Genomic DNA, 16,858 nt, shown 5'->3' on the forward strand with positions numbered 1-16,858 from the left:
TGAAAGAAGAACCTTTGAAAATCTGTGCTATACTGTGAGCACCCTTTTCTGTAATAATGCAGGGGAGGAGTGAGATCAGCTCCAAGTTGTTAATAGAATCCTTTACGTGTGCAGCAAAATTTGCTGTAGTGGAACAACTTCAGCAAACTCATTTCAGTCTAAACTCTCAAATAGCCTCAGAGAAACTGCTGTGAGTACAGGGTTAAAAATGCCAGTTTCTCATGATGTCAGCTCTGTGAGTGGGAACGAGCTGAGCACCATTTCAGATGCTGTCATGTGTTCATTACTCCATTTGTGTTTGCTGCTGGTGCTTCAGGAATGTTCCTCTTGTCGTCATCGATATTCTGCTTTCATAGGATCATTTTCTGACGCAGGCAGGTTTGTTCCAGACCCTTCTGAGGCAGGTCAGCACTGTTCCTGTGAGGAATATCAACCAACAGCTTTACATACTTCTGAAGCACTTGCTAAACCATGAGCAAGGAAGTCTGTAACTGAGGTTTCCCATGGGAGAGCCAGTAATTTATAGCTAGATTGTATTTCCAGCCTTTGCTTACAATTTGCTACAAGTGTTTTATTGGCCAACTTGAATTAACATGAGGCCACAGCAATATTTCATCACTTCTGATACTGCATAGATCTTTGCTTTTGAATTTAAGAGATCAGAAAATAGAGATAGATGGATCAGTGATCTTGCTCTTTAGGGTGTTTTCCACCCTGTTAGGTGACACTGTGTAGACAGCGATGGCACACCTGAAAAAATACCCAAATCCTTGTGAGGAGAATGCCCAGTGCTCAGAATAAAAATTCTAATTGCTGGTTTAAAAACCTGCCAGTGTTTTGTTCCTTGTGGCATTAGAGGTCGAGCGTGCCTCGAGCCCTCCCAGTGTGTGTGTGGAGGATGTGCTGTGCAAAGATTGATTTTTGGGCCCCAGAAATCAATTGCAAAGGATGCAGGGAATTAAGGGGAACACTGTGAGCTCAGATTCAGTCCCCAGAGGAAAAACTGCCACTCTTGGAAGGGCAATTGCTTTTTGGGTAACCTCTAGAAATGTCCTGCCTAGTAATGGCCAAGCATAATTGAATGTAAATTAGCCACAACAGGACTTGGTTTCAAAGCAGGGAGGAGGAGGAATCCATCCCACCACAATGGATGTGGACATGGCCCTGTGGGAAGTGCTGCCATGTTCTGGCTGGTGTGGTTTCTCACAGGCTGTGGTCAGCTGCAAGCAGTAGGGCATCAAAAATGTTCTTTCTAAAAATCTGCTTGAGGAGCTGGGCTTTGTGTTCCATTAGTATAAATAATTATTTTTCAGCACCAGTCCCCCATCAATAGAGAAAACCAGATACTCCCATTGCCAACAATGGAGAAAGGTTCACAAATGCCACCTTAAAGCTAAAATCTCTGACAGGAGCACAAGGTGGGACCTACAAGAACAAACTACCCATTGAGAAAGTTATCTCTGTTCAGGATTATAAGAAAATAATTATAATCTAATTTTATACTGGATCACTCTTTCTCAGTTTATCTGTGATAATTTTTCCTATACTCTTAGTGATGGCAAAGTGTTACCACAGCAGTTTTTAATGTAATCCTAGAAAAGACTTTGTAAAACAAATATCTGAACAGTTTTTTTTTCTGTTTGAAGAGTCAAGACAATGCCTACTGTTAAAAATTGTGTGGTATTTTCTTAATAACCTGTGCTTTGTTAATAATCATTTAGTGCTGGGAGTTTTCAGGTGGCTACTCAATATATATGACTGTTTGGATGGATTTATTTATCACAGTTGATGTTAGCTTGGAAGCCCAGACTTTAAACTGTTGGGTACTTTTTGATTATCTTGAAATAAAAACAGCAATTCAGTTCAATTTGTCTTCTTAATAAGTTTTGGGTTTGTTGATTCTTTTAGCTCTAAAGGTGATGACTCTATTCCAGAAATGGAGTGTGGTATTGACTTCAGTTCAATTAAACACAGCCCAAAGTCTTAAAAATAAATTCTGGATGTGAATAATTCAGTATGCCTGCTCTTGGTGTTGAGCAGTCAGAAATCTTTTGGTAGAAAATTCAGACACTGAAATATTTAATCGTACTTCAACTTGTTGAGCTTTTTTCACTTCCATGGTATTTCTAGTTGTACTTGTTAAGACTCATCTTTTAAGTCTTGTTTATTTAAAAACCAGTTAAAAACCACAGCCACATATTGTTTAATTTATAATTAATATCCTATTAATCCATTGTGATGGAGTCAATAATAAATGAAGCAGCAAATGGAGAAGAGATGAAATTGGGGTCCTTGTGCTTTCAAATTGAAATTTGCCCATTAGCCGGAAGTCAATCGAATTGTAATTTCCAAGCACCACGTTCCTGTGGACACTTGCTTGAATGGACTTGCTGGAATGCTCAGGGCAGAGGGAGAGCCTAAAGGACCTGAATTTGATTTAATTTAATTTTTTTTTTCCTGGAGAAGCCCAAGGATGGGTCTTGGTGCAGCCCTCCCCTTCCTGAGGAGTGATTGTGGAAAGCCTGAGGCCAGGCTGTGCCTCACACTTTGGGCACAAGCAGCTGCAGAAGTTGCAGTGAAGAATTTGTATCTGTACAAATGCGAAACTATTCACTGCTTGAGGGTGTTATTAGAAGAAATGAGTTGCCCAATTCTATATTTGGAAGGCTTCAAAATTTGGAGAGACAAGGCTCTGAGCAAGCTGGTGTGACTTGGAAGTTACCCTGCTCTGGGCTGGACACTTTCAGAGGTCCCTTCCAAACTCAGTTTCTCTCTAGTTGTGTCTGAAAAATGTAAAAACTCAATTTTTGCTTGACTTTTGAAAAATAATTATTTCAAAAGTGTGCCTGGGAGTGTGCACTGTAGGTGATTGTCAGTGTGCACATATATAAATAAATGAATTGGCTGTGAGAGTCATTTTTACTGGAATAAGAGGAAAGTTTGGGAAGTAGATCACAAGTAGGTAGGTAAGAGGAATTAGAAAATGGATTAGTTTCAAATCTCCCTTCCATGGAAAGGAGACCATAGCTAGAAGTATGGTGATTTCCATGGTTTTTTGTTAGTTCACTGATCAAAATAGCAGAAGGAAGCAGAAATAGTATCAGGCTGCTGTACTGTCAGAGAAAACTGGAAAAGCTGTGTTTGGTGGTGCAGATGTTGATAATGACCTCTGCTCCCCTTTGTGGGGAGTTGACACTGCCTGTGTTCACCTTGAACGTATTTGAAGTCTAAAATCGACACAAGCAATCTCCCAGCTGCTGACTGGGTTCTTTTTTGAGTCTTGGCTTTTTAATGTGAAAAGTTGAAGCTGTCCTTGGCTCTCAGTAAATCAACAAGAGTTCAAAACCAGGCATCTCGTTATTCTTTCAGATCTCTTTAAATCTCAGGGGATCTTGAAGTTAACAGGGGTTCAGGATCACAGTCGGTGTGAAGGAATTGAGCTGTGCACTTGTAACCACCCTGACTTCAGGGGTTATCACTGCTCAACCCTTATCATCTATTTGAATGTAAAATCTGGAGGTGCTGATAAAAGAACCTGCTGATCAAAGTGCCATGGCAGCTTCTGTCTGATTTTGGTCCTGGTTCTTAGAAGGCAATTAAACTGGAATAATTCAAAGATACTGAAGCACTTGGTGTCACAGCAAGGTTTATGTACAGGGAAAAATTGAATTCTTCTGCTGTGTTTTGGTTTCCCAGATGAAGACAGGATGAAATTCCTCCTTCCCAGTCAGATGGGATTTTCACACAGGCAGAATTACAAGTGTATCATCAGCCTTTCCCTGCAGGATGGACAGAACTGCTGAGGGGAAGGTTGAAAATAGTGGAAATACAGATGTGACAAAACCAGACTTTGCGCATTTTTCCCCTGAGACACTTCTCTGGCACCCTGCAAAGTTCCTAAACTCTGCAGAGGTCCTGCCTGGATCAGCATCACTGTGTTTGCCTAGAAACTGCAGATATAGATGAGTTATCTGTGGAATAGTGTGAAATGCTGTGATGTTTGGTTTCTGTTTTCCAGTAATCAACCCACAATGAGGTGTTTTTGTTAATTTAAAGAAGAATAATTGAGGTTATGAGTTACCTTTTAGCTGTGACACCTCCTGTGGTTCCCTGGGTCATGGAGTGGCTCTGTTGTGATGCTCACCTGGACTTGCCATCAATAAATCTACAAAACATCTTATAAAACTGCTTTATTTCTTTGGGATATTTTGTAAGTGGGTTTTCTAGATGAGTTTCTCCTCCAGCAAGCCATGCTGTGGTAGTGTGTTTGAAATGCTGTGATGCTTGGTGTCTTTATTTCTTTGGATGTTTTTGTAAATGGGTTGTCTAGATGAATTTCTTTCCCAGCAAGCCATGCTGTGGTAGTGTGTTGTGAAAGCATTGTAAGCTTTTGAACGGTGAGTAAAACCCAGTTCAGCTTGTTGAGGACTAAATGTTTGATGAGGTCTCTCCTTGTGGGTGTTTCTGTGGTTTTTGTTTAGTTCATTGTATAACTAAAGAATATGCCAAAACCAACTTGATTCTGATCAAATTAGAACATGTTCTGTACTTTGATTTTGGATATAAATATAATACATTTGCATAGCTGCAATTTATTCAGGAATTCTCTTGGTTAGTGTACACTCTTTATTCTGCTTTTTGGCTGAATTCCAGCTATAAAAATATCCCTCCATTAAAAAAAAACTGTTTGCAAATATGAATCAATTGACAGATGTGGTATTTTGATAATATTCAGGTGTTTATTGCTCTAACCAGACAGGGATTTATAAGTATTATTATTATATTGTATTTCCTTACTTACACTGGCTTTTCAGGCATGGAAATGTAAACTGCACTGGGGGTGCCTTTGGGTTTTCATGTCTGTCAGTTCCCAGTTTGTTTGGCATGTGTAGAACCTCTGGAGTCCCCTGGTTGGTCCCCTATGTTTGGGGATGTTTTTGTGGGTGTTTTTTCCAACCTTGATGAGCATTTGAGAGCCCCCTGTCTGTGCTGTTTGCCAGAGGGAGGTGATGCCTTCAGGGCTGCAAGAGGGTAAAAAGAGATCTTTTAATATGGAATATCAAAGGAGCTGCTGAGTGCTCCTTTTCTGCCTTTCCATATTCCTGAAGCTGTGGAGATTTATAGAAGTTTAATTTAATCTCTTCCCCATCCTCACCTGGTGTGGCACAGGAGGGCTCCAGTTCCTCAGTGCTGTGCACTGGGGGGGTTTTTACCAGGCAATAAGGACTCTAACCAGGGAATTAGCACCTAAAGCCATGTCCAGTTATTCCCTTGACTTGAAATAAATTTGGTCTTACAAGCATTTAAGGTAAATTTGCAGGTATGGAGTAGCTTCATGAAATGCATAGGGAAGGTGACTAAATCTGTGTCAAGCAGATGTTGTTGTTCACTTTCTCACAGGGATTTTTTTCTTAATCTTTGGCTGGCTTTGCATACACTTGTGTTGTTTTTATTACTGCTTAAAAGAAATGCTTGGAAAATATTTTTATTACCAAAACAACCAAGACCCCTTTCCATTGTCACTAAAACGATACAAGCACAAAGCACTTTCTGCTGGAAAAAGCAAAGAAATGAGTTGTTACTGAATATATTAAAAAACCCCAACCCAGAAATTGGTCCATTTAACTTCCTTGCTGAAATGCTTGTGCAGTTTTTGGCATAGATTCTGTTCCTAATTTAGTACATTGAGCATGTTTCAGAAATAGGTCGTCTGTTAAATGCGGACACGGTCCGTACTCAGAAGTAAGACAGAGAGAAAAGGAAGGTCACTGTCAATTCTTTCTCTTTTTCCTGATCCTTGAATGTGGATTGTAGGGAAAAAGAACCACTGTGGTGCATGTGGCAAGGGACATAGTGAAAATCAAATGCTGCCTTTGTTCTATAAACATCCTTCGATTCATTTGAAGATATGAAAGCCGAAACACAGGAGAGTTCATTTCTAAGGCTGCTCTGCAGCTGAGTGTTCCTGCCAATTCTTACATCACTTTTATGTTTAATATATTTTTCCAGAGAAGTGATCACTTTTATTTACAGTCTGTATTTTGTGTTCATAGCTCATTTCTTAGCCCTTGTTCCAGCATGTGCTTGTTTCCTTTTTGTATAAAACTAGATCTGCCTAGAAGCACTTAAAAGCAAAACAAACCCAAAGCTCAACATTTTGTGAGGTTTGTTTCTGGGTATAGTCTTGTTGGAAAGTCCTTTTCATCATGTGGGAGGTGTGTAAATGTCACCGTGGGTTTCGTGCTCAGTGTAGTCTAACAGCTTAAGGATGAGGAGGTAGTAAAGTTATTTAAACTGTATTTTTATAGATGCTTTTGTTGAGACAAAATTAAGTTTCTTATTTGCTTGAGATTAAGCAAATTTATTTACTGAGAAGTTAGAAACAAGCCTGTCCTGTTTAATTGGGTTTATTTCTAAATGCTGTGCACAGGGATGTAAAAAAGAGATTATCCTAAGGTACATTCATTGTATTTTATTTTTCAAATTTGTAAACAGTTGCACATTGTTAATTTATTGTTTGTCATTAAATTTAGGCAGGTAATCCTTGGTTATACATGAAAATAGGCAGTTTACTGAAATTGGGTCTTAAATACAGCTCTGAAAAAAGGTGTTTGAATGTAGTACTAAAGCAGCAGTATACTCTGTAAATGAGCAGAATTTGAATTGATATGTTTAATTTAATAGGTGTTTTAAGAGAAAAGATCCCAAATCTCTTAGACCAGTCTATGAAACTGTTTAGACCTCAAATTGGCCAATGTTCATGATTAATTCTGCTATCATGGACCAACTTGTTCATTTGCTGAAGCCGTTCCTTGGCATCATAAAATAATGAGGTTTTGTTTTTAAAATAGCTCAGCTTTGGGGCTGCTGCAGGATCAGGATGAACCTCAAGAAATTTAGAGACAATGCACAAACTGCCCTTGTTAGAAGGAATTGCATTTCCTTGTGTCCCTTAACAAATGTCAGATGCTTACCTGGGGATCTTTTTCTGGTCACATTGATCTCCCTGCATGGTCTGTAAAATGAAGATGGTTGTGGGTAATTAGAAATATATATGTAAAAATTATAAATTCTAAATGAGCTTAGGTGATAACATGCAAGTTACTCAGAAAGTTTTACATTCTCTAAACAAATGACTCATATATTTGTTTATTTTTATTTTTCAGCTGTACTTTCAGGTTTCCCAGCACAAACATCAAGATAACATTCACAGCTCTGTCCAATGAGAAGAGAGAAAAGCAGGAGGCCCCGGAGTCCCCAGTGAAGCCTGTGCAACCCCAGATCTCTCCCTTAACAATAAACATTCCAGACAACATGGCTCACCTGATCAGCCCCCTCCCTTCTCCCACAGGAACCATCAGGTATTTAAACCCTGCAGGTGGGATCAGGGCCACCTACAGTCAAGCTCAGCACAACTTTCTCATTCAGGATTTTGCTTTTGAGGTCAAAATTTGGCTGAAACTCAGCCTCCAGAAACCCCCTTTCTGCTGCCATAGTTGCATGAACATTAACATGTTCAATGTGTAACAATGTGCTCAAGAACCTGGCATTTTTCTTGCATTTCAACAATTTAAATTGCTTTTTGCTCTTGCATGCTTTATGGCAACGCTTCAAATGAGACAATTTTTAATGACACCATTTTAAAACACGCTGATTTGCCACTGTCCTGAGGGTCATCTTCAGGGAAAATGGTTTGGGTTATTATTGGTGTGGAAAATGGACTGATCTCTTACTCCAGAAGATTTGGTTTTGTTTAGTTGGAAAGGAGCAGTTTATTTTGGTTTGGTTTTCCTTGCCCTGCTGCTTCTTTGGTAATTGCAGCTTTGTCCCACCTGTCACTGGGACCAAACTCAATTAAACACAAGCAACCCATCCTCATAAATTACTTCAGATGGAATTATTCAAAGACTTGGAAAGATCAGGAGCAAAACTTCCATGTCCAGGCCCTGAAAGTTGTTTCAGTCATGTTCCTGCTTTTGAAAGCTTTTTTGTCCCCCCTCACTTCCTGTGTCCATGCTTGCTTTTAAAAAGGTACAGCTTGTTAATGAGATTGGAATGGAAGGATAATTGACTTCTTGCATGTTTGCCAAGCTCTTGTCTCTGTCTGGGAGTGTTTGATGGCACCTGCTGAAATGATGGAAGCAGAGAGAAAAGATACCTAGACTTGTCTGTGTAACAGGTTTGCTTTCTTATAAGAACTCAGGGAAAACACATCTTGCCAATGACAGAGCAGCTCACAAATATTTCGGATATTATCCCATCTATCACCACTATGAATTTTGTAATTCTCTTTAGGGCTTTCATACACCTGTTGAGTAGTTTATTACACAAAAATAAAAAAGATGACAGTTTGGAGTCTATTTTGAGAGCAAAGCCTGACAGTTTCTCTGCAAATCATCCTGTTTTGTAGAAGACTTGTAAACTTGCTTTGATTATACCATATGTGTCTCTTTGTCAATATATGCTGAAGTGAGCAGAGGGATGTTGTCAGCTGATACTTGCAAACACAGAGCAGGAGTGACCTATATCTAAAAAAATAAATTAGCTCCACATTTGGGCTCTAACCAAGGATTCTTCTGTACAACACTTAAAAAATGCCATCTCTCTCTTATAGTAAGTATATCACTAGTAACAAATCATGGGTGGATTTCTTGGGAAGTGAAGCTTTGATGCTTTCAGTGTAAATATATATTGCCCAATCTATAGTGTTTGTCTCCTTCTGTACGTAAAAAAGGAGGCAGCAAAAAAATGGAGGGGCCAGGCAGACAAACAAACCTTGACAGATGAAAATTGTTCAAGCTTTTGTGTGTAGATCTAAATAACATTGTCTAGATTTATTTGTTGTTGATGTTTTGAACCACAGATTCAAAGATTAAAGATTATCTTTGGAGATAAGGCTGCTTCTGGAGGCACAGCCAGGTGCAGCTATTGAGATTTCTATTTTTTGGAATTTCTGAGGGCTGCCTTGAAATCAGCTGCAGTATGGATTGCAGAGAGTGTGTCCTTGCAAAAGAGCTGCCAGAATTATTTTGGGGAAGGGGATGAACCTCACCTGCTGATTTTCTCTTTCCTCTTGGCTAAAAGGAAATCATAGAAGAAAATTGGCATCGTGCAGCTGCAGTTCCTGTGGACTCTGCAAGGCAGGGGACCACTGGTAGAAAGATGTTCCAGTGGAATTATATCCAGTTTTACCTGGTTTTCTGTGATGGATGGCAAAATGTGAAGTGTTAGGAGATACTTTTTGTTGTTTGGCACCATCTCTTGCTTTCTAACAGTGTGTCTGCTCTGTTGGTCCAATACTGCATTAAATCAGCTGAGTCAGTGCTGATGCATCCTATTTATAGATAAATTTATGATTTTTATACACATACCTGTATGTAAGTATGTGCACACACCTGTAAACACTTTAAGTAATACTGATTCCAATTTAAATGAAAATCAAACATTTTTTTACCTCACCTCTTGCTTTATTTCCTCAAATATGCAAAAACACTACATAGGAGAGATGATTTTTTGGGGGGCAGACTGAACACAAGCATATGGCAGAAATTCCATGCAAGATGTGTGTGTCTTGTTTGTAAATTAAGGAATGAAAGAACTGAACCCTCAGTCCTTGTAAATTAAGGAATTAAAGAGCTGAAGCCCCAGTCCTTATAAATTAGGGAATTAAAGAGCTGAACCCTCAGTCCTTGTAAATTAAGGAATTAAAGAGCTGAAGCCCCAGTCTCCTATACTACAAACTACTGCAGTAGTTTCCAGTGTTGTTTCCAATGAGTGCCTGAAAATCTGTGGTTGCTGATGCAGTTAAGGTGGCAAATCTCACACAAATACATTGCAGCCTGATCAATCAGCTGATTCTTGAGGAGGAAAGCCTGGGTGAGGTTTTTTCCTGCAGTGATTCTGATTCCATGGCTGGCTTAGCAGAGCATGGAAGGTGCTTTGGAATGGAAGCCCTGACAACCCTTTAGCTGCAGCCTCCCAGCTCTATTAGTGGCTTTGCTGCAGCAAGAGCTTTTTGATGAGACATAATGTGGTGATATACTGTATAACAAAATAGTAGGATCTTCTTTTTATGCTCTACAGTGCTGCAAATTCCTGCCCATCGAGCCCCCGCGGCGCAGGCTCCTCAGGGTACAAAATGAGCCGTGGAATAGCATCTGACCTACATTTGATGGCTGACAATTCCCAGTCAGAAAACGACAAGGAAGCTTCAGGGGGAGACAGCCCAAAGGTAAACACAGCTTGAAACCGATCCCAGAAATGACACCTGAACTCAGTGGAAGGCTTGGGATGTTTTGTTTGCTGAGGTGTATGCACTGAGTGGTAATTTACATGCCAGGCTTTGAAAATAATGTGTAGGGTTTTGTGAGCAGATGTGAGATTGATGGATGGATTGATTGATTAATTGATTGATTAACTAACCCCTGTCCCCTTTGGGGAAGGGTCTGTGTGCAGTCTAAGTTACAGATCTGTTTGGAACCTATTGAAAATTCTTTGCTGCAAAATTTATGTTTCCCTAAAATTGCTAATCAGGACAACAAAGCTTTCTTAATTTCTTTTCTGCCTCAAGATTTTAGTTGTCCAAAAGTGCCCTAATTCAAGTTAATGATGTTCTGTGACTTTTGATCAGTGTGTGTTTATTCAGAGTTTGTTGATGCAGACTTTTCTTGTTTTTGTGCAGGATGACTCTAAGCCACCCTACTCCTATGCACAGTTAATAGTCCAAGCAATTACAATGGCCCCGGATAAGCAGCTTACACTAAATGGAATTTATACGCACATAACTAAAAATTATCCCTACTACAGGACAGCAGACAAGGGCTGGCAGGTAATTCTGATTTCTGGAATATTTTTTATTTTTTTAACATGTGAGCAATACTGGCAGCTGTAAATGGTCATGAGCAGGCAGTTGGTAAGCCTCATAACCCTTCAGATGTAGAATTTGGCAAATGAGTGTGTTGTCTTTCCTCTGATTGTAAGTTTTCCAACAAAGTGGGCAATTTACATTGGTCTGTATTTTAAATACTGCTTTATTGATGGAATGGTGTTCTTTAAACCCCTAGTAGGGTTGCAGACAGGCTTTGGGGAAAGCAAAGTGCATTTGGCACTGGATTTGAATCCTGTATGCTGTCTAGGAAAGGTGTCATGTTCTGTAACCTACAGCTGTGTCAACATCCGTGTTGCTATCTTGAGATAAAATTGAGATATGAAATACTCCAAGTTTAGTTCTGTTTGAAAACAGTGATCTTGCCCATGCACCAGGTGAAGGAACAAGTGTTTTATCTCATTATCTCACCCTGGTTCATGCACTGTTTGATTTGTGAACTTGCCCATTCCTGTAGCAAACCTTTCAACTCTGCAGAATTCATTTCTGCTTTCTTTTCATTTTCACAAGACCAGCCTCAGCTTTTGCCAGGATGACTAACTGGTACAAATCAGTCTGGCAGAGCCTTGCCAGGCACATGTGAAGGCTCAGTGCCTTTGGTGCTGTTTGGGTGTCTCAGGGAGCCTGGAACACCTGGAGCACATTGTCCACCCTGGGCTCTCTGCTCCCTCTGCAGTTATTGTCAGGGAGGTAAAATTTAGGGAGATTGGGTGACAGGAAAAGTGAGGAAGTGTTGGCTGCACAAGTGAAAGACTGAAGAATACAATCCTTCCCTGTAGAGGAGGAGATTTTAAAATATTAATCACATACTTATTTGTCATACAGCCTAAATGAAAGCTGGGTCACTCTCCCAAGGTTAGAGGGAATGTAGCTGCTCCTGGCTGAGGGTTTGGTCAGACAAGGACTTGGCTGCTGTGGCTGGGAAGTCTCTTTTGTTTCCCTTTCCCACATAACAGTGCAGTATCCTGGCTGCAGTCAGGTTGTTTTAGCAACAAGACTCTGTTTATAAAATGTTGATTTGTGTTTTGCTTCCTATTTCACAGTACCTTGAGTGTCTGTGTAGGAGATGTTGCTTTGTGAGCATCATGAACCCAACACAGACACACAGAGCTCTGCCATAGAGCAGGGGGTGGATTCTGTGACGCTTCCTAAAGCCAAGGTGACAGGCACAGCAAACAGTGTGTGCTGGAGCCATTAATCAGCAGCTATGCAGAGAAAATTGGAAAAGCTGAAAATCAGATGCTGTTCAGTCACTGCTCTGCCAGGTTCTGCACATTAGGAGTTGGATTGCAGCTCAGGTGACTTAGGAAAGATGTTTTAAATAATAATTGAGGCTATAGGTGACTTAGGAAAGATGTTTTAAACCATATTTGAGGCTATATATGCAAATATCATTCAAAACATAGAGTAAAACACATCTGCAGTGTCCCAGTCCCACACCTCAACAAACAGGTATTTATATCCTTTAGCATGCAATGCTCTCATTTTAATGGGCATTTGAAGGCTCCTCTCTCTGAACTTATTTTAGCAGGTATTTTTGGATCCACTCCTTTATTCTAGCATATGGAGAAATAAATACAATTTATAAATATGTTCTTGGCATCTTTCTAGTTATGTTTCCATTTTTGGCAGGGAAAAAGCCATCTCTGGTTTCATCAGTTTGCATTCAAGAAATCATATGTGGTTATCATCACTGCTTTAAGTTTTCCAAACTTGCCATCAGGGTCGTGAACTCAGATATTTGAGCAAGTTTTACACTGGCTTTGCAAATTTTTGAGAGCTTTTGTTAACATAAAGTTTTTGTCCCATTTACCTCTGTTCCCTCACAAGTGTCTCAGGGTGAATCCTTAGCATCAGTCTCTTCCTGTTCAGTGATAATACTCAGAGAGATTTTGGGGTTTATCTATGTTAAAAAATAAAATTAAAAGGAATTCTGTGTGCAAAGCCAAGCAGAGATAGGGCAGCTTGAGGGTGTCAGCAGTTTTGTGCATTACTCTGCTGGAGGAGTGGGGGGATGTTGCAGCAAATTGAGGATGTGGGAATGTGAAAGGGACTGTGGTGACAAAAATCTGGAAGAGCTGGTTCAGGACCTGCTGCCACTTGGTGTTTTAATTGACACAGTAAATTCTTGGCTTTGTTATTGAGACAAACTGGACTGTGGGTGAATTCACAACACTCCAGCTGCCTTTGGAGCTTGTGCAATTTAGTTTTTCTTTCTGAATTGTGGAACAGTAACAGAATTACCACATAGGATCAGAATCAGTTCATGCTGTGTTCTGCTGGCCCTCCTGGAAGGAGCTGGGACACCTGGGGAAGGGTGGAGTACAAGCATTGATCATTTTTAGTTTTGTTTTTAACACTGCATTCTGCACAAGTATCTGTAGTGTTCTAAACATTGCTTTCAATCACCGTGTTTCTCATGAGAGAATGAAATAAATGGGATTCCTGTTATTTCCAATTAGAATACTGGGTTTTTAATTGTTGGGAAAGAGTTTACAAAATGCAAGAGTCCTTTCAGGTTTATGGCACTGCTTGGTAGTGCTCTGAGTGCTGTTAAATGAAGGAATTAAAGAGCTGAACCCCCAGTCTCCTATAGTACAAACTGCTGCAGTAGGCCACATTCTGACTTGGAAAAGTTATATGAATTCTACATATTTTTTTATGTTCCATAGAATTCAATACGTCACAATCTCTCTCTGAATCGTTATTTCATCAAAGTACCACGTTCCCAGGAAGAACCAGGCAAAGGCTCATTCTGGAGGATAGACCCTGCCTCTGAAAGCAAATTAATAGAGCAGGCTTTTAGGAAAAGGCGGCCTAGGGGAGTACCTTGCTTTAGAACCCCTCTGGGACCACTCTCTTCTAGGTAAGGAAAACCAGATGAACAAAAAGAACTATGGCTGTTGTTTAATCTTCAGGCTGCTACAGACTTGATAGCTTTGGATACAGTCACAAGTTTAGTAATTTAATTTCATCCAGACTCAGTGTTTGAATTCTGTGTGTTTCATTAGGAGGCTGCCCCGTACACCAGGCTGGTGTTTCTTGCTTGGTTTTAGTGTTAAAGAACCTGGTTTGCATAACTAACTATCAGATTGTTCATGTATGCAAGCCTTGCTGTACCTTTGATGGGTTTTGCAGAATTATAATTATAATTTCTAACTGCCATCTACTGGATTTTAAAACTGTTTACAAAGAAAATTCTCAGATACCAGCTATTTATTGACCTAAGAGATGACAATTGTGTATTCAGTTTGCTAATGTTGGAGCAGAATTTGTGCTGGGGAAACACCTGGGTTTAAATTGTTCCCTCTGTAAAGTTATGGCCTTTCTGCTGGTGCAGATCTTTTTCCACTTGCCCTGTAGCCTCAGATTTGCTCATTGTTCTTCTCCACCAGAAGAAATGTTCATGTTTCACAGATTTAGAGTCTCCCTAAGAAGGCATCCAGCCACTTCTTCTCCTTTAACTGTACCTGGAGTTTGCTTTTAAATTCTGTCCCTGTTTAACAGAAGCTTTTTAAAAGATGCAGAGCTCTGGGCTGTAGCTGTGCCCTCCCCTGCTGCACAGGGCAGTGTGTCACACTCTCCTTAGAGGAAGGCCATGGGCCTCACAGTTCAGAAGTTAAAACACATCAGCTGCTGCTTTCATTTCTGACTACAGAAGTGCCCCAGCTTCTCCTAATCACTCTGGAGTGTTGTCTGCACACTCCAGTGGCGTGCAGACCCCCGAGAGCCTGTCCAGGGAAGGATCTCCTGTCCCCATGGAGCCTGAGCCCAGCGCCATCCAGCCAAAACTCGCCGTCATCCAGGAGGCGCGATTCGCACAGAGCGCCCCAGGTGAGAGAGTGAGGGGCTGGGCCACAGGGGGCCACCAATGCTGCCAGGGCTTCATGTGCACCCAGAAATGAGGATATAAATAAAATAAAATAAAATTTAATACAATACAATATATACTGTAATACAATACAATACAATGTAATATATACTATACTATCATATACTATACTATCATGTACTATAATATAATGTAATGTAATATAATGTAATGTAATATAATGTAATGTAATATAATATACTATAATATACTATAGTATAATATATACTATATTACAATGCATTATAATATATACTATATTACAATACATTGTAATATAATAATTGAAAATACAATGAAATATAATAAATGAAAATATATAAAAATATAAAATTTTATATATAAAATAGATAACAAATATATATTATATTTATAAAAATTTTATATAAAAATAATATATAATATAATATTATTATTTATATATAATTTTATATATAAAGATGAGTATGCTCTTCAGAGCAGATCTGTGAGAAGCTCAGGAACAGCCAGGGAGGGTCTGTTTGAACACTTGGGGCTGTTGTTACTCCAGAACCTTGGGTCACTGTTGCTGAGGACAGGCTGTGCCTCTGTCCTGTGCAGGGCTGTGCTGTCTTGTAACAGTTCTCTTGAAAAAACCCCAAAAGGTAAGGTTGTGTGTGTTAGGGAAATAAGGAGAGGTCTTTCACACCTCTGTGGTCATCCCACAATGGAGGGGATAAAAGAATTGAAAGGATAAAGAGAGATAAGAAATTCCCTGTTTAAAACAAAAAAAGCATAAAGCATGATGGGATAAGGATGTGTTTGTTTAATTATCTTCTTTGCTGTACATTTGCCATCCAGTTTCTTGGTGGGGATGTGGCACTAGAGAGGGCAGAGATGTTCCTGTGCATTGCTCAGCATTCCCAGTCAGCCATGCTGCACACAGCACCTGCAGCACACACATTCCCATCTGTGCAAAGGGCTTTGCTTAAATGAGTGCCAGGCACAGCTTTGTTTGGGGGCAGAGCTGGGGTGCCCAGAAGGTGTGTGGGTGTTGCACAGCCCTTACCTTGAGACTGGAGCTGGGAATAACCATTTGTCCTGACCTTCATTGCCCACTGTTACCCTCTGGCTCATTAGTGAAGGAGCTTGTTATTTCTCTGAGGTTTTAATGTTTTAATGTGAAGTTGAAAAGAACTACTGGCTTAGAAGAAATAATGAACATTAGCAATCTAATTTTGACCTCTTTGTTGGTAGGATCACCTCTCTCTAGCCAGCCAGTTTTAATTACTGTACAACGGCAGCTACCACAAGCTATCAAACCCGTCACCTACACTGTTGCAACTCCTGTGACAACTTCAACCTCCCAGCAGCCTGTAGTTCAGACAGTTCACGTTGTGCACCAGATCCCAGCTGTGTCAGTCACCAACGTGACTGGGCTGGCACCAGCAAACACTTACACTGTCGCAGGACAGGCCGTGGTCACACAAGCTGCTATGGTCACCCAGCCCAAGGTAGAACCTCAAGAGAATGGAGACCACAAGGAAGTCAAAGGTAAGAAAGAACCTGTGGGGTTGTTTTGGCACCTCTTGATGCAGAGGGATCGGTGTTTGAAATTTAGAATTGTAGAACCATAGAAGAGTTTGGTTTGGAAGGACCTTAACGTCCATCTTGTGTGGGCAGAGATGCCTTCCACTGTCCTGGGTTGCTCCAGGCTTCATTCAGGGATGGGGCATCAATACTTACAGGGCAATGCTTGAAGTGTTTGATAAAACTGAAGATTTCAAATTGTAATTTCTCAGACCTGTTGGAGCGAGTAATAAAACAACACACTCCCACTGAGGGCTGATTGAGTGAAATCAAGTGGTTCCTGAGCACTTTGTTAATTTGAACCAAATTTTCTCTCCTGTTTGCAGTGAAAGTGGAGCCTCTCCCTGCTATTAGCCATGCTGCAATAGGAGCTGCTGGTCGCATCATCCAGACCTCGCAGCCCGCCCCCTTACAGACAGTTACCATAGTGCAACAGGCGCCGCTGGGCCAGCACCAGCTGCCCATCAAAGCTGTCACCCAGAACGGAACGCACATCGTGCCCCTGAGCGCCGCCGTGGGGCAGGGCAGCGCCGGTACGGCCCCTCCTCCTCTCT

At 40.5% G+C, this 16,858-nt stretch overlaps 1 protein-coding gene across 1 annotated transcript in view; it reads left to right on the forward strand.

Annotated features, from left to right (window-relative positions):
- Window positions 1-16,858, forward strand: part of FOXK2 (forkhead box K2) — a 46,001-nt gene that overhangs the window by 24,416 nt on the left and 4,727 nt on the right. The window contains exons 2-8 of the mRNA XM_054278792.1: window positions 7,167-7,361; window positions 10,084-10,231; window positions 10,682-10,828; window positions 13,558-13,751; window positions 14,544-14,719; window positions 15,972-16,268; window positions 16,631-16,837. Coding sequence (XP_054134767.1) covers window positions 7,167-7,361; window positions 10,084-10,231; window positions 10,682-10,828; window positions 13,558-13,751; window positions 14,544-14,719; window positions 15,972-16,268; window positions 16,631-16,837 — 1,364 coding nt within the window. The remainder of the gene's footprint in view (window positions 1-7,166; window positions 7,362-10,083; window positions 10,232-10,681; window positions 10,829-13,557; window positions 13,752-14,543; window positions 14,720-15,971; window positions 16,269-16,630; window positions 16,838-16,858) is intronic.

Source organism: Melozone crissalis, unplaced genomic scaffold, assembly GCF_028551555.1.
Source record: "Melozone crissalis strain CALT ecotype California unplaced genomic scaffold, PUWL_Pcris_2 ptg000026l_1, whole genome shotgun sequence".
In the NCBI taxonomy this organism is placed as follows: domain Eukaryota; kingdom Metazoa; phylum Chordata; class Aves; order Passeriformes; family Passerellidae; genus Melozone; species Melozone crissalis.